The sequence below is a fragment of the Oryx dammah genome, unplaced genomic scaffold, assembly GCF_014754425.2.
Source record: "Oryx dammah isolate SB20612 unplaced genomic scaffold, SCBI_Odam_1.1 HiC_scaffold_8, whole genome shotgun sequence".
Classification (NCBI taxonomy): domain Eukaryota; kingdom Metazoa; phylum Chordata; class Mammalia; order Artiodactyla; family Bovidae; genus Oryx; species Oryx dammah.
Genome location: NW_024070192.1, coordinates 20,375,541 through 20,394,078, shown reverse-complemented (window position 1 = coordinate 20,394,078; position 18,538 = coordinate 20,375,541). Strand labels below are relative to the sequence as shown.

Here is an 18,538-nt window from a genome sequence, read left to right as displayed (position 1 = left end):
CAAAGGCGGTCCCCCCGGCCCCCGCCTTAAGATACAAAAATTGAGGGAAGTGTCACCTCCCTCTAGTTTGCCCAAGCCCTGAAACCTGCTCTTCCATCCATCACAGCGGTCCTTCTGCTCACTCCCCACCCCCAGCCCCCAAGAGGTGACCCCAAGGGTACCCTCCAGCCCGCGACAGGGAAGCACATCCCTGGTTTTACCCTGCACACCCTCCACTCTCACCACCTCCTATTCGATCCCCATCCCCACGTCAGAAAGTCCTCCCTGGCAGTCCAGCTTTTGCAAGACAAAGCAGCTCGTTCCGGGAGCGGCTGTCCCTGAGACAGAGAGGTGGGAGGGAGCACTGAGATCGCCTCCCCGTCCCCGATTCTGGAGCCTCACCAGTCACCTGGAGAGGCCTAAATTGGGGGTTGCCTCCCAAACAAGCAAGGAATGCCTCAGCCCGACTTTAGGACCCGGGGGGCTCCAGAAACAAAAAAGACTAGGAACTTTTTTATTTTTTTCTGGCGGCTCCGCTGTCTCAACTTTCCCGAACTTCCCTACCCCTCCAGGCCCCACGTCTCTGGGCCCCCAGGGTGGGGGTGGGCGCAAATCTGGAGGGCTTAGCGGTGCTTTCCTCCGACTCCAGCAGCCTGGCCCTCCTCCTGTTCCACCCCTCTTGCCCCCGCCCCGCCAGCTCAACCTCCCCAGCCCCCATTCCACGTGGACCAGCCTGGGCGGGGGTGGGGATGCAGCACAGGAAGAGGGGGAGCCAGCTCTGGGAGAAGAGGGGAAGGAGTCTGGCGGCCGCCGCGCTCTCTCTCGCCCTCACTGCCGGCCGTCCCAGCTCCAGGCACCATGCTCCGCGCGGGCCCCCCCAGCCACACCCTCCTCCGGCTCCCCCTGCTGCAGTTGCTGCTGCTACTGCTGGTACAGGCCGTGGGGAGGGGGCTGGGCCGCGCCAGCCCGGCCGGGGGCCCCCTGGAAGATGTGGTCATCGAGAGGTACCACATCCCCAGGGCCTGTCCCCGGGAAGTGCAGATGGGGGATTTTGTGCGCTACCATTACAACGGTACTTTCGAGGACGGCAAGAAATTTGACTCGAGGTAATGGCTTCGGTGCCCCCAGACTCACCATTTCTCTTCCCCGAGCTTGGGGCCAGGCTCCCTCAGTCTTAGGGTTCCCTTGTTGCCGCCTTTAAGCTGTGTCTGCATGCGCCTTCTCACACCGCGATCCCCTAGCCTCAAACAGCACCCTGAGTAGGAGAACTCCTAGACGTCCCTCTCCCCGGACATCTCTGCCCTCAGTTTCAAACTTTCGCCTCTCAAAAGACCTCATTTGCTTTCACACAAGCCTCCTCTGTCCCGCAAAGTGCTTGAGAATTGAGAGGAACTCAGCGTTTTATTTAAAGCCAAGGAAGGGATGTTCTGGTTCATAGGAGGTGGGGGAAGGGCCTGGTCCCTGCTGCCTGCGAATCGTCCAGGGATCTCAGCACAGGACCCTCTGCCTTTCCATCCACGTTGACTCTCTTTGTGGTTCCAGCCCCAGGTTTCAGTGCCTTTGTGTTTAGAGAAGGAGTAAGCAGAGTTTTTTTTGGGAAAGGGGTGGCGGTGTTCAGTGGCCAGTGGGGTAAAGCAGGTGGGCCTTCTAAGACAGCAGGATGGATCAGGGAGTGCAGGGCACCGATTGGTGTAGGGACCTGTCTGTCTACGTGTCACACAGTCACACATGCCACCCCGGGCTCCTCTGAGGGTTTTCATGCCTCCCTCTCCATCTTGGCTCCACCAGGTCAGTGCTGCTGCCCATCTTTGGGGTTTGAGAGACTGGCTTCTGGTCTGGTCCAAGCCTCGGGTCTGCTCTAGCAAGTTCATTTTTCTTCGTGGGGGCAGGGCTATATGCCAGGTCAGCCTCAGTTAAAATTAGGGTCCTGGTGGTCACACACACAAGCCCTCACACTACACCCCAAGAAGTCAGTCCCTCTTAGAGATGTCACCAAAACACACACTTCAACCTGCAGAAATTATTGGCCATGCGAACTTCCCTTGTGGTCCAGTAGCTAAGACTCCATGCTCCCAATGCTGGGGGCCCAGGTTCTATCCCTGGCCAGGGAATTAGATCCCACCCACTGTAACTGAGTGTTTACATGCCACAGCCTGCATGCTGCACCTAAGACCCAGTGTAGCCAAATTATAATTAATCAGTTAATTTTTTAAAAAAGGGCCGTGGCTTTGGAGCCAGGCAGAACACAGACTCCTGAGACCAAGACTTTGGGTTCAAACCCAGACTGTAATCATGGACAAGGAGTTTTACCTCTTTAAGCTTTACTTCCCTCATCTGAAAAAATGGAGATCAAAAAGCATTCTGAAAAAATGAGTCCCTACTTCCTAAGGCTGCTGTTAGGACTCAAGATGATAAATGAAAGTGAACTTCACACGGGACCTGATGGTCTGCAAGCAGCTTCAGCACACCTTAGCCTTGACTCTGGGGAGAACTCTGGTTTAACTGGTAGAAACTTATTGCCATGCTCGAGCTCTCATAAGGGCTCTGTGAAGTGAGCAGGCCAGACATGGCAGCCATCTCAGTGGGCAAAATGTGGCCTGAGGAGTAGCCAGGAGTACAGTTCTGAGCCCGTGGCCACAGAGTGGAAGAGGGGTTGGGAGTTGGGGACTGACCTCCCTGCTGGGGACTCTGCTGAGCCCAGTTCACGAAGTGCTGAGTTTGGAAGACTTCCACCACTCATGACCCCTTCCATCAAAATGCCAATCTCTCATCCTTCCTTAATTTTGGAAAACTTGTAAGTTAAAACTGTAACCAAAAACAAAAGCTGTGGCAATTTTAGAGTAGGCCTTTTCAAAATTGAAAACCAATTCCTATCCCTGGCCAGCTCTGCTTCCCCTGCCTTTCCTCTGTGAATTGATGGTTTGGTGGCCCACATGTAGGCTGTGGAGTTCAACAGACCACACATTATCTGTGTGACCTTGGGCAAGTCACTTGGTCTCTCAAGTCTCAATTTTTCTCCTAAGAAAGATAAAATAAATAAAGCCCATTTTGGAAATTCCCCACTGCCACGGCCAGGGTTCAGTCCCTTGTTGGGGAACTAAGAACCCACAAAGCATGTGCTGCTGCCAAAAAAAATAATAATGCCCACTTCTTAGGGGACAGGATTAAATAACAGAATGAATGTAGAATGCCAAGCATTTCGAGACTTTCCTGGCTGTCCTGTGGTTAAGACTGCAAGCTCCCAATGCACGGGGAAAGGGTTTGATCCCTGGCCTGGGAACTAGGATCCCCCCATGCCCCCATGCCCCATGGTGCAACCAACAACAACAAAAGCCAAGCTTTAGCATTTCTTCCTGCTGGATAACTGGTCTCCCCAACCCCAATCCCCTGCCCCGCCGCCCCCGGACCCCCATGTCTGTACGTCACTCTGGCTTCCTCGGGGACCTCCTTTTGTCACAGACCACCCTGTTGAGGTGGGAGTCACGGCCCACCTGGGGGGAGGCTTGAAGAGGAGACAAGGAGCCTGTGGACCGACACGTGTGTGTAGGGAGGGGGACTGTGTGTGTGTGTCTCCCGGGCATGTATGTGATCATGAGCAGAGGCCACTGCATCACATCTGTCCTCTCCTTCCCCAGCTATGACCGCCACACCTTGGCGGCCATCGTGGTGGGCGTGGGGCGCCTCATCACTGGCATGGACCGAGGCCTCATGGGCATGTGTGTCAATGAACGACGACGCCTCATTGTGCCTCCGCACCTGGGCTATGGCAGCATCGGCGTGGGTGAGGAGGGCTGGGGCCCGGGCCTGGGGATGGAGGAGATCAGGAGGCAGAAGCAGGGACCCCAGGGCCAGAAAACGGAAGCTCAGAGAGGGAGAGTGACCTTCCAAGGTCACATTGCATGCACAGACTGAATAGCAACAAGCCTGGGACTCAGGTTTGGGTCTCCTGCCCCTGGGGTGGGAGGAAGGACAGCGACAGGCCCAGGTAGGATCCTTGCTTGACTCAGAAGGGGACCTACGGGTGGGGGAGGGCAAGGCCAGGCTGGATGCTGAGACCTCCATTCCACCCCCTACTCTGGGGGCTGCTTCGCCCTCACAGCGGGGCTCATCCCCCCCGATGCCACCCTCTATTTTGATGTGGTCCTGCTGGATGTATGGAACAAGGAGGACACCGTTCAGGTGAGCACCTTGCTGCGCCCACCCCACTGCCCCCGGATGGTCCAGGACAGTGACTTTGTGCGCTACCACTACAACGGCACGCTGTTGGATGGCACTGCCTTCGACACCAGGTGAGGGCTGGAAGCAGCCCTGGGATCCAGGGGACTGTGGTATGCAGCGGGGAGTCGGGGGCCATCCTGCCTCTCCCACCAATAGCAGCCTCACCTCTACCTCCTTCTCTGCAGCTACAGTAAGGGTGGGACTTACGACACCTACGTGGGCTCTGGCTGGCTGATCAAGGGCATGGACCTGGGGCTGCTGGGCATGTGTCCTGGAGAGAGAAGGAAGATCATCATCCCTCCATTCCTGGCCTATGGCGAGAAAGGCTATGGTGAGGACAGGCAGGGACTCTGGGATTCTCTATAAGCGGGCTGCCACGTACAGTTGTCCAGGTTGAATACTGCACAAGGACACCTAGCCAAAGAGGCAAATTGGGATGAAATCTAGCCCTGGGTGATCATCGCCTCATTAAGAAGGGGTGCATCAGAATTCCCTGGTGGTCCAGTGGCTCTTTCACTACTGGGATCCGAGTTCAACCCCTGATGGAGGAACTAAGATCTTGCAAGCCATGGAGCATAACCCCCTCAAAAAAAGAGAAGTACTTTATTCTTTTAAAATTTTATTTATTTATTTATGGCTGTGCTGGGTCTTTCTTGCTGTTCACAGTCTTTCTCTAGTTGCCCCGGGTGGGCTCAGTAGTTGTGGAGCATGGACTTAGTTGCCTCATAGCACATGCAGTCTTCCGGGACCAAGGATCAAACCTATGTCACCTGCATTGGTGGCCGGATTCTTAACCACTGGACCAAGGAAGTGCCCATATTCTGCTTTATTCTGCTTTACACAAAGGCTCATATGGGCTGGTGGTGGCCTTGGGGAAAACCCAGCCCCGGCCTCACAGGGGGAAGAAGCAGGGCTCCAGCATCACAAGGGAAGAAGCATAGGAAGAAGCAGAAAGGGCTCTGGAAAGCAGGGTTGGCACCTTTTTGGGTGGTGCTCACATAGGCCTTCCTGAGTCAAGAAGCCCTGTTCTGTTCTCCACTTGTATGGTTCAAGCCTATCCCTTCCCCAGGGACTGTGATCCCCTCGCAGGCCTCGCTGGTCTTCCACGTCCTACTGATTGATGTCCACAACCCAAAGGACACTGTCCAGCTGGAGACACTTGAGCTGCCGCCTGGCTGCGTCCGGAGAGCCGTGGCTGGGGACTTCATGCGTTACCACTACAACGGGTCCCTAATGGATGGCACTCTCTTTGATTCCAGGTCCGGGGAGGGCAGGGGGTCCTGAGGAGGATGGTGGGGGTGGAGGCAGCTTGGAGCTGCCTGGCAGGGCAGGGCCCCTGTGACACCCTTGCTGGCCCCCCACCCCGCCTTGTATTGCAGCTACTCCCGAAACCACACCTACAATACCTATGTGGGGCAGGGCTACATCATCCCTGGGATGGACCAAGGTCTTCAAGGCTCATGCATGGGGGAGCGCCGGAGGATCACCATCCCCCCCCACCTTGCCTACGGGGAGAACGGGACTGGTAGGCTTGCTCCCAGTTCCCCAAGCCAACACCTCAGCTCCTCCTGACGTACCCCTAATAGGGGTGGGGGGATTCCAGCCACTGCTCTGCCCCTCTCATCACAAAAACTGGTTCCTCACCCAACTGTTGCCGCAAGGACTTTATCCTTTCCTCCAGGGGCAGTCCCCTGCTTCTGCCCTTCCACATTGGAAAAGGGAAGCACACTTCTGAGCTTGGGGAGGGAGGGTGGTACAGCCCTAGGAAGCAAACAGACCTGGATCTGAGTCCCAGCTTTGCTGGATACCTTAGTGTGCTCACCTGTAAAATGGAACTAATCACATTGGTCAGCAAAGTCAGTCACTGGGAGGTTGCAAGATATACCTATAAAGGGCTTTCTAATTGGCATGCCCCTCCCCTCTCCTGCCCTGCGTCCTCACCTCTACAGTGTATATGATGAGAGTTGACCATGTGGGCAAACATCCCATCCCATCCTTGCTTAGAATCCCAGGACGGGGAAGTCTAGGGGCCTCCGTGGAAACCTGGAGCAGCCTCTCATGACCCCAACTGATCCACGTCTCCATTCTGGCCCCAGGAGACAAGATCCCTGGCTCTGCTGTGCTGATCTTTGACGTCCACGTGATCGACTTCCACAATCCTGAGGATCCAGTGGAAATCAAGACGCTGTCCCGGCCCCTGGAGACCTGCAACGAGACGGCCAAGCTCGGGGACTTTGTTCGCTACCACTACAACTGCTCTCTGCTGGATGGCACCAGGCTCTTCTCCTCGTGGGTCCAGGGCAGGGCCAGGGCTGGGCAGGTGGGTGGGCATGGGCCAGGCATGGGGGGGATCGTCCTAGGAGCACCCCGTAAGTTCCCACTGAAGCTGAAATTCTTACCTCCGGAGGCAAAGGGAGGGTGAAGTAGGTAGTAGGGGGAGCGGCTGGTCCTGCTCTGTGGAGGGCAGCTGGAGCAGGGGCCACGCTGCAGGACAGGGCCCAGCCGAGAAGGGGACTGCTACCTCTCTGCTCACTGGGCCCTGGCACCCTGCCCTGTGGGGTGGCCCAGGGATGACTCAGGAGCCGGGCCTGCCGGGGACCAGGGCAAGTGCTGACCCGGGAATCTGCTCTCCCCACTAGCCATGACTACGGGGCCCCTCAGGAGGCGACTCTGGGGGCCCACAAAGTGATCGAAGGCCTGGACACGGGCCTGCAGGGCATGTGCGTGGGAGAGAGGCGGCAGGTCGTGGTCCCCCCGCACCTGGCACACGGAGAGAGTGGAGGTGAGGGGTCGAGACTGGCCTGAACTCTCCTCCCCTCTGCCCCTGCCCGCCTGGGGCCTTGCTGGCTAGTGGGAGGGGTGAGGGGAGCCTTCTGGGTGGTTCTGTAGGGTGGTTCTGTAAACCACCCCTGCCCCACTCTCCAGCAACCCCAGCGGGCGGCTAAGGCCTGTGGGCCGGGTGTGCGCCGGGCAGGCTGTGAAGTGGGGCCCAGACCCTCCTCTTCTCTGCTCCCCATTCCTGCAGCCCGGGGGGTCCCTGGCAGTGCTGTGCTGCTGTTTGAGGTGGAGCTGGTGTCCCGGGAGGATGGGCTGCCCACGGGCTACCTGTTTGTGTGGCACGAAGACCCTCCTGCCAACCTGTTTGAACACATGGACCTTAACAAGGATGGCGAGGTCCCCGCGGAGGAGGTGGGTGGCGAGTTCTCGCCTTCTCATAACTGCACACTGTCACCCAGCAGAAGCCCCCAGGACAGTGGTGTCTAACGAGAACACAGCATGTGCCCACTGCATCCCTGGCCCTCTACAGCTCACTGTGCCTTAAGCCCCTGGTCCCCGCCTTTCCCTCTGGCTACCTGACCCTGAGCACGCCCTCCACCCCCAGCCACCACCCATGCCTTCCCCCCAGGACGCAGCACCAGCTCCTCTCACTCCTCCTGGGAGCGCATCCCAAGGCCAGCCCAGCTGCTCAGGCAAGATGCGCTCTCTCCCCCTCCCCTCGGCTCTCCCCTCTGCAGTTTTCCACCTTCATCAAGGCTCAAGTCAGTGAGGGCAAAGGCCGCCTCCTGCCTGGCCAGGATCCTGAGAAAACCATAGGAGACATGTTCCAGAATCAGGATCGCAACCAGGATGGCAAGATCACCGCCGAGGAGCTCAAGCTGAAATCGGATGAAGACCAGGAGCGGGTCCATGAGGAACTCTGAAGGGCAGAGGCTTGGGCCTGGATGCAAAGGCTCACATTGAAGGGAATAATGGGCAGTGGGGCTGGCTTCCCAACAGCCACCCTCCCCTCTGCCGGGATGAGGTCTGGAAGCATCTAGAGAGTGGTCAGAGGGGACAACTCTGGTCTTCCCACTGCCTGAGAGTAAAATCCACAGCACAGACCTCTATTCGGTTTTTCTCTCCCAACCCCAATCCCCTACCTTAAAAGTTTTAGAACTACAAAGCCACCCGGGGGGGATGGTACACTGTGGCGGTTGCCTGCCTCTCACTCAGACCTCCCCTCCATGTCACCACTGAGCAAGACCAAACTCATTCATTTCCCCCAGCTTCCCCTTTACCTGTATTTACCCTCGCCATCTTCAACCCCCACCTGCAGCCTGCATCCTCTGTCCTGGCATCTCCCCAAGAACCTGAACCCCCAGCTTTCCTCCCTCAGCTCTGGCTGGTTCCTAGGGAAAAGGGGGCGGTTCCAGGGGGGCAACCCTACCTCACCTTCACCTGTCCCATCCCCCTTCACCGTGTGGTGGTGGCCGAAGTGCTCCCAGGGTGCTGTACATCAGAGCTGGGCTTTGTGTCACCTTTCATCCCTAAAGAAGGTTGCCTTCTCCAGGGACCAAGGGCCAAGGAAAAAATGAAGGGTGAGGATGAGGAAACCTACTTGGATGGATCTGAGAGCTACGGAACCCTTGGTTTAGGGCTGAAAGTTGGAAGAGGGGCTCACTGGGGACTGAGGGGTGATGGGGGGTGGGCAAAGCTCTGCACACTCCAAAGACTAAACTGGTTTCAGACCCCCCTTCTCCTTTGTGCCAAATAAAACACTAAACCAGAGGTCTTGGCATGTGCTCTTTCTGAGGGAGGGGCCCTTCAACCCACGCATCCAGAGGAAGGGGAGCTGAGCAGGCTGCCTCCAAGGCCCTTCAGTTCAAGATGCTGTCCCCCGGGGTCTGTGCCTCCTGCCTCTCTCAGGTTGAGCTGGGGCCCTCACCATGAGGGGTAAGTGTCCACAGAGGGGAGGAGTCTGTGGGCCAGCATCCTGGTCTCACTGCCCCAGCTCAATGAAAAACAAGGTCCCTGAAGTCAAACACGACGTACAAAGCTCAGCGACTAAATTTAACCAGTTTGGATTCTCCTTTCACATAGATCAGTTTCTCATACAATATTCCCACCTCTCCCTCCTCCTGGCTGCCAGCTGTTCCCACCTACCTGATGCTTCTTCCTCTCGTCAGAATGGTGAGTGAGTTCAAGCCTCGTGGTTTTTTTTTTTTTTTTTTTGGCTGCTGTGGGTCTTAACTGTGGTGTGTGAACTCTTAGTTGCAGCATGCGGTGGGACCTAGTTCCCTGACCAGGGATTGAACCTAGGCTCCCTGCACTGGGGACGCAGGGTCTTAGCCACTGGACAAAACCTCTCATGTTGAGAAAGGAGTCACGTCAGCTATCTGTCAAGCTATGTGTCCTCATCTGCTCGGCTGGACTCTGGCCAGTAAGAGAGATGACCCTAGCCATCTAAGGACGGGGTGAGGTGCATGGGAGAGAACATCACCAGCCTGGACTCACACCCTGAACTGCCCCCACAAAAACCACAAGCATGAGTTCTCACCCAAGACCCTCCGAGAGAGAGAAGCTCCTCCCTACGGCTGCAGTGACTGATATTCCCTGGTCCCAGAGCATCCAGATAGCACTTCAGGGTTGACAGACCCAGCCTTAGGGTAACCACCCTCCCCCAAGCCTGACAGGACAGCCTGACTAAGCCGGCGTGGAGGGAGCGTGATGCACAAGCAAAGGCAGGCTCTGTCAGAAACGCTGCAAGCCCACTTGAGCTCCCAGCTCTAGCCTTTGGGCAAAGGACTGGTCCTTCCTAAGTGGACCTGCACTCCTGCAGGGTCACCATGAGGATGAAACAGCACCTGTGGCTTCTGGGAACATGCAGCCAGCTCTCAAGTCAACACTCCCAGTACTTTCCTTTAAGAGCAGCAGATAAACACGACTTTCCAGCAGCTGGGCAGGCGGGTGAGGGAATGAAGTTGACTCTGCCCAGAGCATCAGGTCTCCAGACTCAGCTCTCTGGAAGTCATCTGTTTCAGTGGCCCCGGAGGAGGAGGGACAGGAGCCAGGGGAACCAGGGAAAACCCACACTCACATGGATCACTTTAGGAAATCCATAAAGATGGGGCTCTGCAGTGCCGGCCAGATGCAGCTGATCCCACAGAATCTCAAGTTTAACTGCTGCATGAGAATCAAGTCAAACCATTTTAGGTCAGAAACATACCCTCCCAAACCTGCCTGCGCCCCTCCCCCGGCCCTCAGAGACACACCTGGCTGTGCTAGCTGTGCTCAGAGGGTCTCTTGGGCAAATTCAGTGGTTTTCAAACTGGTTTCCATGGTCTTGGAGATTCCAGCATCTTGGAGCCAAGAGGTATACAGGCTCTGCTCCGTCCCGGACCCCCAAATCAGATCAGCTGTTTTTTCTTTTTTTTATTTTTGATCTGTTTCACATAATAGACTTTGACTTGTTTGAAGAACAGCTTCCCATGTTAAAAAATTCTGGAAAAAAAGATTCCCTGGACCAGCTGATTCCTAAAGTGCAAACACTGTGTAGGTCCGCAGTTCGCCTGGAATAGCTTTCGCTGTGTTCCCTTCTGGCAGGGCTCCCTCGAGCCACTGGAGAACACAAAACCAAGGAGCAGGGGAAAGGAGGAGGGAGGGGTGTGAGCCAGCAGCTCCCGGCCACTGGCAGCCCGGAATGTTCTCTGGAGGACGCTGCACGCACAGGAGGAGCAGAGCTCAGAGCAGAGCAGCCTTCTGGGAAGGCCCCTCCTCATTGCAGCCGGCAGGCCCCGCCTGCGCTCAGGAGCCCTGCATCTCCGTCCAGTCACCCTGCTGCAGGATGTGCTGCAGCAGCCCATTGACCACGTCCAGCGTCTCGTCCCTCTCCAGCACGATGTCATATGAGTCCATGTAGCGCTCCCGCCGCTCCTCCACCTGCCCGGGGAGCAGAGAGCAAGAGTCCCCCAGTGCCCTGCCCTCTGCCCAAACCGCTATTGCGCACCAGGGGCAGGGGAGGAGGGCCTTCAACTCATGACTCCCCAGAAGGAGTTCAGGGTTACCGGGCCCTGTCCTTTGGAGACACATATGGCCGTGGGTGCAGGCTGTCACAGTTAACCCCTAGGTCAGTGTCAAAAGGAAGGTCACAAGGATTAAGAGACAAAAAACCAGATGTTACCTCTAACCTATGAGAACTGAATTTTCAAAAGCCTTCCGCATCTGCTGGCCGAGTCTGATGCCATACTGTGCCCCTCTATGACCCTGGTTTCATCCATTAACCTCTTGTCTATTTCTGTTTTCCTTCTCTAAATTATAAACCCATATCTTGAATACCAACATCCCCCACCTCAATCATGCCCTTATAGGTAAGATTTAGGAGGACTGGTGATCAGCCCAACCACTTTCTAAACTATGTCACCTTGGGCAAGTTGCTTAATCCCCCTGCCTCAGTTTCCACCCTTGTAAAAAGGTAAAACAGTCACTACACTTCAAAGTATGACTACACAGATTAGCTGGTCTTATGTTCCTGGCACAAAGTGAGCACTCAGTAAGCGTGAGCTCTGATGATGTGCTCTGACCTCCAGATCATGCCGTGCTGTGTACACAGCTCTGACCACTGGGTACCTCTTGTTTCCTAGGAGACTATGGCTTGCGTCTGACCTCTGTGCCTCTAATACTTCACACAGCGTGTATCCTATAACAGGAATGAAGGAACCAGCCATGAAGAGCCAAGGTCCCATACCTACCTTGTCATTTAGGAAGCCAATCTTGAGAATGTTCTCCACGCCAGGAACCCCATCAGCCATAGTGAGGTCCCCCATGGAGTCTCCCAGCAGGAGGATGTTGGTTTTGCCCTGAAGCTGCTGGAAGTAATCTGAGTTCTCGCACACAGAGCTGTTCTTGTTGTAGGTGTGGATGAGCTGGCCCTTGAATCCCTTTAGGAAGCCCTAAGTAGTCAAGACGAGAGACAGACAGAAGGGCTACAGGGACCCATCGAGGGCCAGTTTTCCGGTCTGCCACGGAAGAAGCCGAATCCTGAAAGCTACAGATAATGCCAACACTTCACTGCGGTCCAAACTAGAGGGTCAGCGAGCTAGGGCTCGTGGGCCAGATTTGGACTATTTTTGTAAATTAAGTTCTGTGTGTGTTAGTCGTTCAGTCGCATCTGATTCTGTATGACCCCATGGACTATAGCCCACCAGGCTCCTCTGTCCATGAATTCTCTAGGCAAGACTGTTGGAGTAGGTTGCCATTTCCTTCTCCAAGTTCTACTGGAACTTAATTTATAGGCCCATTTGTTTACGTCTTCTCAATGGCTGCTGTTTTGTGTGATAGAATAGTTCCGAATGATCCTAGTAAAAAATTTCCAATCTTCTTTTATAGGAAAAGGTTTTTTCTGTTTGGTTGGGTTCTTTTTGGCCATGCCACATAGCTTAGGAGATCTTAGTTCCCCACCTGGTGACTGAATCCACGCCTCAGAAGTGGAAGCACTGGGTCTTAACCACAGGACAACTAGGGAATTCCAAAAAAACGTTTCCAGCCCCTGGTTTAAACTAACAGAGGCCATCAAATATTGTAGATCACCTGCTCTGGGGGAGGCAAGAAGCTGGGATACAAGCATTGCCCGGGCTACATGTGTGTTAACCTCAGCTGTGGGCAACACCGTAACCACAAGTCAAAGGGACGAACATTCCAGCCTTGGTCTTAAGGGGAAGAAGTCAGAACATGGGTGAGTCAGTGCAGCCCACCTCTGGCTCAAGCAAAACAAGTCCAAGTCCAAGGCCCTGAGTACCTAGGGTGGCACATGACCCATGAGAGTGACACAAGGGCCTGGCTGAGCCCTAAACTTCAGCCAGACACCCAAGAATGGGTCTTTCAAAAGCAACTGTCTCTAGCTGCGTGAATAAATAAATAGCTGCCAAGGGCAACGAAGCCAGCCTGCCTTCCCCTCCCTCCTCCTGCCCCTCATCCCAGTTAACATTCAGGGTGAAGCACACTGGCTGGCAGTCCCCATCCTTCTTCCAGACCCAGCCCTAATGAGATGCAGCTCACATCTTCATCAAACTCCATGTAGTTAGACACGATGTGGATGTTGGGGTGGAACACTTTCCTCTGCCGGATCATCTCTTCCAGGACATCCCCAATGCCCGCAGAAAAGATGAAAAGGGGAATGTTGTTCTGCGAGAGGGTGTTGAAGAATGTCTTGTATCCATCCCTGAAACCAGATGAATGGTTCTGAAAGTGCACTGCCTCTGCTACTGCCCTTTATTTTCTATTTGGGTTATATCTTTAAAATTTTTCTTTAAACTTTTTTTTCCCCCTTGGGCTGCACTGCTCTGTATGCGAGATCTTAGTTCCCTGACCAGGGACTGAACCTGTGCTCCTGCATGGAGAGCTTGGAGTCTTATCCACTGGACTACCAGTTAAGTCCCTCTTAAACATTTTAAATTGAGGTATAAAATACATAGAATAAATCATTAAAGTGCACTAATCGTTAAGTGTTCAGCTCAATTAATGTTTACAACATGTGTACATGCGTGTGATACCTACCCAGTTGATGCCACCGCCCCCATTTTGACTTCACATCACCATTGACTTGCTTTTTGTGTCCCTGAACTTCACATAAATCATATAAATACATTTGTTTGTTTGTTTCTAGATGATTTTGCCTGAGCAAAATACAACCAGGTAGCTCTCCTAGGGTGGCTTCAGTGGAGAGCACCCCCAACCTACCCGTGCACAATCCTTGAGGGAAGGCACCCGTGCTGACTCTTTCCTATACGTGCCCCCATCCCTCCTCTGGTAAAGAACGCTCCAGCAGAGAGAGCTGAGCTCTGAAGGCCACCGATGATCAAGGGTCCCAGGCCGGCCAACTCCCATGTCTGGATAAAGAACACCAGTTACCATGGGGATCCCATAAGTCTTTTTAACCACTGGGAAAAATTACCAAGACACTGTTTGTTCTAGAAGATGGAGCATCTTCACCACATCCATTACCAGCAGTGTGTCCTTGGACATACCCAAGGACAGAAAATTCTCTGGCTGAGTCCAGAGAAGAAAAGCAAGACCTTCTCCTCATGCAGCTACTCATCGTGCTAGGTCCCTTCTGACTCTTAGAGCAACTAACACCTCTTCAACTCCCTTCCAGCCTCTCTTTGTGAGCAAACCCATTCCAGTCTGGCAGAAGCATTTTCCGGAGCAGGCAGCTCACCTGAGCATTGCGTTGGACTCTCTTACCACCTGGGCTATCTGAAACTTCTGAATCTTCTGTTGACACAGGAGGTCATGTGCTTTGGTCCACCTGGAGAGAGACACCCCACAAAACCCTAAACTCAAACCACTACATAAAATACCCTTTCCCATCGCAGGCATGAATCCCCTTTGGAAGTACTGGCAGTGGAGGCCTCATTGTTTTCCTCGGAGCCACTTCCTGCAGGACCCTGGCTGTCCCTAAAGGAGGGGGGTGAAACAGCAACACCGCAGACCACAGCTGGGTGAGTTGCTGCTGATGCCAAAGTTCTTCTGAACCCTTTCTTTGGGGCTCCGTCCAGTGATACTGGCTTTTCTGAGGTGGGTTATTGCCCCAAAGCACTGATTGCGCCAAACTAAGGGGCTTCTAGTTTACTCCAAGGACTCTCAGTGAGCCCCCTACTTCACCCAGCAGCAGCCATGAGTGACCTATCTGTGTCTGGACAATCTGTTCTAATAGCTGGGAGTGTGGCATTCAGCTGAGCATTCAGTAAAGTAAGGGAGCCTGCATCTGATTTCAAAGCCAGACCAGGCCCTCATTCACCACTACTGGTGCTTACCACTCTACCATGTGGGGTAACTTCTCTTTGATGGTCCGGTGGGGGTCAATCTCAATTGGGTAATAATGGTGAAGAAGCGCTTTGAGCTGTGACATCCAAAATGAAGAGAAAAGTCATCAGTCTACATCAAGTTTTTCCCAGCAGAGTCCTACAGTCCCACATGAGAAAAAAAGTCACCTAGAAGATACGATTCCTATAAGGGAGTCACAGGAGCTTCAGAGCTGGCCATCCTTCTGCATTCCAGCCCTCCCCACCCCCTGCCCCAAAGAGTGAGGTCTAGGCATCAACAACACAAAGAGGTTTTGTAACGAGGTAACATCTAGAATTTTGTTGCCCTTGTTGTCGTTATAAATTAGCTCAGGCACCAGCACTTAATCAGTAAGAACTGAGTTAATGCCGTATTTCCTAAAACATGATATGCTTTCTCAGGTAGTAGGCGAGATAACTTAGGGGCAGGGAAACACATGGATAAAAACACCTTTCATTTTAGTGGTTTGGGACTCATTTTAATGCTATGTCAGAAAAAGAAAGAAAACAAACACATCAAACTACTGCTTTCACAAAGATTCTTTTGCAAGTTTAGTAGCAGTCATAGTGTTAGTTGCTCAGTTGTGTCCAACTATTGGTAACTCCACGGACTGTAGCCTGCCAGGCTCCTCTGTCCACGGAATTCTCCAGGCAAGAATGCTGGAGTGGGTAGCCATTCCCTTCTCCAGGGTCATCTTCCTGACCCAGGGATCAAACTCGGGTCTCCTGCGTTGCAGGCAGATTCTTAACTGTCTGAGCCACTAGGGAAGCCCAATTGCCCTGCTTTTAAAGATTTAAGTGCTATGAGTCGCACTTAAAAGCAGGGCAATTCAGATAGATCTGGTAAAAAACACGAATAGAATACTGTAGCATGTTCAGGGCTAACCATTGCACTGCCAACATCAGGTGGACAACCTCACTGGGAGCATCTCCATGTGCCTCCTCTGGCTAAGGTCACCTTCCACGTGCCTGGACGCCTCCAGACTCCAGGGAGGCTGCTTCAGGGATCATGTGTCACATGGTTCAGTCAGTAACAGTGCCCAATAAAAATGGGAATGGACAGAGCGAAGCATTTTAATACGTGCATGGTCTCAGAATATTATGAGATCAAATGGAGTCCCTGACCATCAGTCCAAAAGAGGGTTAAATTCAAAGACAGGAAGCCCCTAAAATGTATTAAAGATTCTTAATTATTTGAATGTGAGAACATTCTTCTGAAAGTAAAACAGAATTCAACAGAATATAAATTTTTAAAAATAAAAAATATTTCTTTACATAAATTTTGCTTTATGAAGTTATTCAGAAAAACATCAACACCAGAAATCCTAGTTTTCTCTAGCTTCTTTATCCTAGAGAGGACACCCAAACCTTTTGTTTTATTCGTGAATGAAGCTCTCTGGAAGTTGCTATGATCAGGGATGTGAGGGACCAAAAAGAGTGACTTCCCAAAGGTGATCAGTGGTAGAGCCAAACTCTACTTTAAGCTACAAATGCCATCTCCAGAGACACAAGTGTAGAAATAGAAAGGCTATCTATAATTCATTGCCCATCCTAATAATCAGTAATCATGCAGAATACTGGAAGAGCTGACCAACCATGGCCAGCCAACAAACTGCTTTGTACACAATTGGGTGAACGTCATAATCAAGTGGAACTAAATGATAGTTACTTAGAAGAAAGAGCTCAGCAAAGAAACGAGCAGTTAGCACAGCTCTGCTCCGGCAAAGAGGACATTGACGGGAAGAATGTGGAACAAAGTAAAATGAACTCCAAGGCTACAGGGATCACCTTATTCTTTCTTGGTAACTGCTAACGCACCGAGAAAATTTATACTATCAAGGAAACAGCATAATACAGTTAAAAAGAGTTTGGGAACAGAATCAGATCTATGGGAAAACCAAGCTCTGCATCTTGCTATGTGACCTTGGGTTAAGTTGTTCAAACCTCTCCAAGTCTCTGTTTCCCCATCTGTTAAATGGAGGCAATAAAACATCTCCTGTAAGTTCTATAGCTAGCAGTCAGCATATTCCAACCATCCATTATCACATGTCTTGGCCAATAAGGAAAAGCTGTCTTAGTGTGTAAGACTAAGTCCATCTGGGAATTCCCTGGTGGCCCAGTGGTTAGGACTCCTCCCTTTCATTGCCAAGGGCCCTGTTCAATCCCTGGTCCGGGACCCTTATGATTCCACAAGCCATACACACACACACACACAAAGACTAGGTCCACCTGAGCATAACAACAATTTTTTAAAAAAATTAACCTTCTACGGTTTCAACCCTGGAATCTTTGGTCCTAACCAAGACCACTGGACGTCGTATATGCCAGCTGTTTCTGGCAAAGAAGGGAGTGACCCACCTCTTTCCGGCACTCCTCACTGATGATCTTGCTATTATCCAGAATGTCTGCAAAAACACAGAACTCCTTTTACTTGTCCCTTAGAAGCCATCATCCTGTCAAGTCCAATAAAGCAAGCTCGTGTATGACTTACTGTAAGAAGAAGGGCATCGCTTTCCATTATATGCAAACCTGCTCAAGGTCATGTCAAAATCAGAAATGACCTGAAATGCAAAAGAGAGATGATCCCTAGACAGGCACCTTCCGGTGTAGTCCTACATCAATATGAAAATGAAAAGCCAACCAGCTCTATGCCCAGCCTGTAGGCACAGCGGGCAGAGCCCTGGGGGAGTTAGAAACGACTGGAGAGGGAAGGAAGAACTAATTCTAGTTAGTACCTGTGCCAACCATGAGAAGACCCAGTTTCATGGAGGGTGGGGATGGGGACTGCAGAATCAGGACCTCTTCTACCCTTTCAATAGCACCCATCTCAATGCCCTGGCTTCTTAAGATGCCTCCTCCTTCTGGCTCATCTCCACATCTGCACCTTCTTGGAGAGCCCATCAACCTCAGCTAGTGAGGACAACAAGACCCGGAGGCCCGGTGTGGGGTGCTTTCTGTCTAAAGAAATTTGAGAATATTGAAATCTAGGTTTTCGGGCAGGTGGGCTCTCCTTCAAGGCGAAACAGGCTTGCCCTCAAGTACTTGGCTATTTCTAAAGGCTGAAGGCTTGCCTGCACGTGTCTGCAGCAACGTGGTAAGGCGCCCAGGGAAGGCCACCTCACCAGCCACCCGCATCCCACCCAGGCGCCCCGACCTCGCCCCCCCCCCCACCGCGATACCTGTAAGCGGTCTCCCCCGCCCTTGCGGAGGGCGCCCACGATCTCCTGCACCCGTCCGGGCTGCCGCATCAGGACCGTGGCCTTCATCAGGGTGCTCACCTGTCCCGAGACCCGAGAGAACCGCTGATTCCAGCACCGCGCAGAGCCCAAGGGGAGCCCCGCGAAGCCGGGCCGGGGGTGCAGGGGGCGAGTGGGGGCTCTGGCAAGGCCTGGGCGTCTACGGACCGCACTGGCGCGGCGGGGCCCAGACGGCCTGCTAGGGGTCTCGGAGCGCCCGGGGGTTCGGGGCCAGCCCCACGCCGGTCTCCTTCTCCCACCTCACCTCCTCCGCCATTGCGCTCGCGGGCCGGTCGCCGGCGTGGACACAACGACCGCCCCGCGGCTTCACTGCGCAGGCGCCGCTTCCGATCGGGGCGGATCCGGGGGCGGAGGGCGGATCCGGGGGCGGGGTGGGGTTGGGGTGCGGGCTGCGAGCCCGGGGGTGGAGGGCTCGGTGCAGGGTCGGGAGAGGCAGGCGGCCTCTGGAGGGCCACGCGGCGCTGTGCGTGCAGACCCTGCTTGAGA

At 53.5% G+C, this 18,538-nt stretch overlaps 2 protein-coding genes and 1 long non-coding RNA gene across 3 annotated transcripts; 1 reads left to right on the top strand and 2 right to left on the bottom strand.

Moving 5' to 3' along the window:
* Positions 1-751: 751 nt before the first annotated feature.
* FKBP10 (FKBP prolyl isomerase 10) lies at positions 752-8,745 on the top strand. The gene is made up of 10 exons (XM_040245291.1): positions 752-1,085; positions 3,615-3,760; positions 4,079-4,268; positions 4,383-4,528; positions 5,267-5,456; positions 5,577-5,722; positions 6,294-6,486; positions 6,837-6,979; positions 7,223-7,386; positions 7,713-8,745. Exons 1-10 carry the CDS (start codon positions 838-840, stop codon positions 7,896-7,898), a joined length of 1,752 nt encoding a protein of 583 aa, XP_040101225.1. The 5' UTR covers positions 752-837; the 3' UTR covers positions 7,899-8,745.
* LOC120867146 lies at positions 4,812-6,842 on the bottom strand. The gene is made up of 3 exons (XR_005721808.1): positions 6,139-6,842; positions 5,842-6,019; positions 4,812-5,477 (listed from the first exon to the last, which is right to left on the bottom strand). It is a non-coding gene; the product is annotated as an uncharacterized LOC120867146 (long non-coding RNA).
* A 1,633-nt stretch (positions 8,746-10,378) lies between the features above and the next one.
* On the bottom strand, positions 10,379-18,357 carry NT5C3B (5'-nucleotidase, cytosolic IIIB). Its single transcript, XM_040245333.1, has 9 exons — positions 18,297-18,357; positions 17,975-18,073; positions 17,287-17,356; positions 17,154-17,200; positions 14,769-14,854; positions 14,171-14,260; positions 13,012-13,174; positions 11,706-11,906; positions 10,379-10,896 (listed from the first exon to the last, which is right to left on the bottom strand). The coding sequence occupies exons 1-9, from the start codon at positions 18,306-18,308 to the stop codon at positions 10,762-10,764; spliced, it is 903 nt and encodes a 300-aa protein (XP_040101267.1). The 5' UTR covers positions 18,309-18,357; the 3' UTR covers positions 10,379-10,761.
* Between the last annotated feature and the right edge of the window lie 181 nt (positions 18,358-18,538).

Coding starts and splice junctions, on each gene's coding strand:
- FKBP10 (XM_040245291.1), top strand. CDS start 838: ATGCTCCGCGCGGGCCCCCCCAGCCACACCCTCCTCCGGCTCCCCCTG. Junction 4,269..4,382: donor GGCACTGCCTTCGACACCAG/GTGAGGGCTGGA, acceptor CCTTCTCTGCAG/CTACAGTAAGGGTGGGACTT. Junction 6,487..6,836: donor GGCACCAGGCTCTTCTCCTC/GTGGGTCCAGGG, acceptor TCTCCCCACTAG/CCATGACTACGGGGCCCCTC.
- NT5C3B (XM_040245333.1), bottom strand. Junction 14,855..17,153: donor GTGAGGAGTGCCGGAAAGAG/GTGGGTCACTCC, acceptor TGGATGTCACAG/CTCAAAGCGCTTCTTCACCA. Junction 11,907..13,011: donor ACATGGAGTTTGATGAAGAT/GTGAGCTGCATC, acceptor TTGACTACTTAG/GGCTTCCTAAAGGGATTCAA.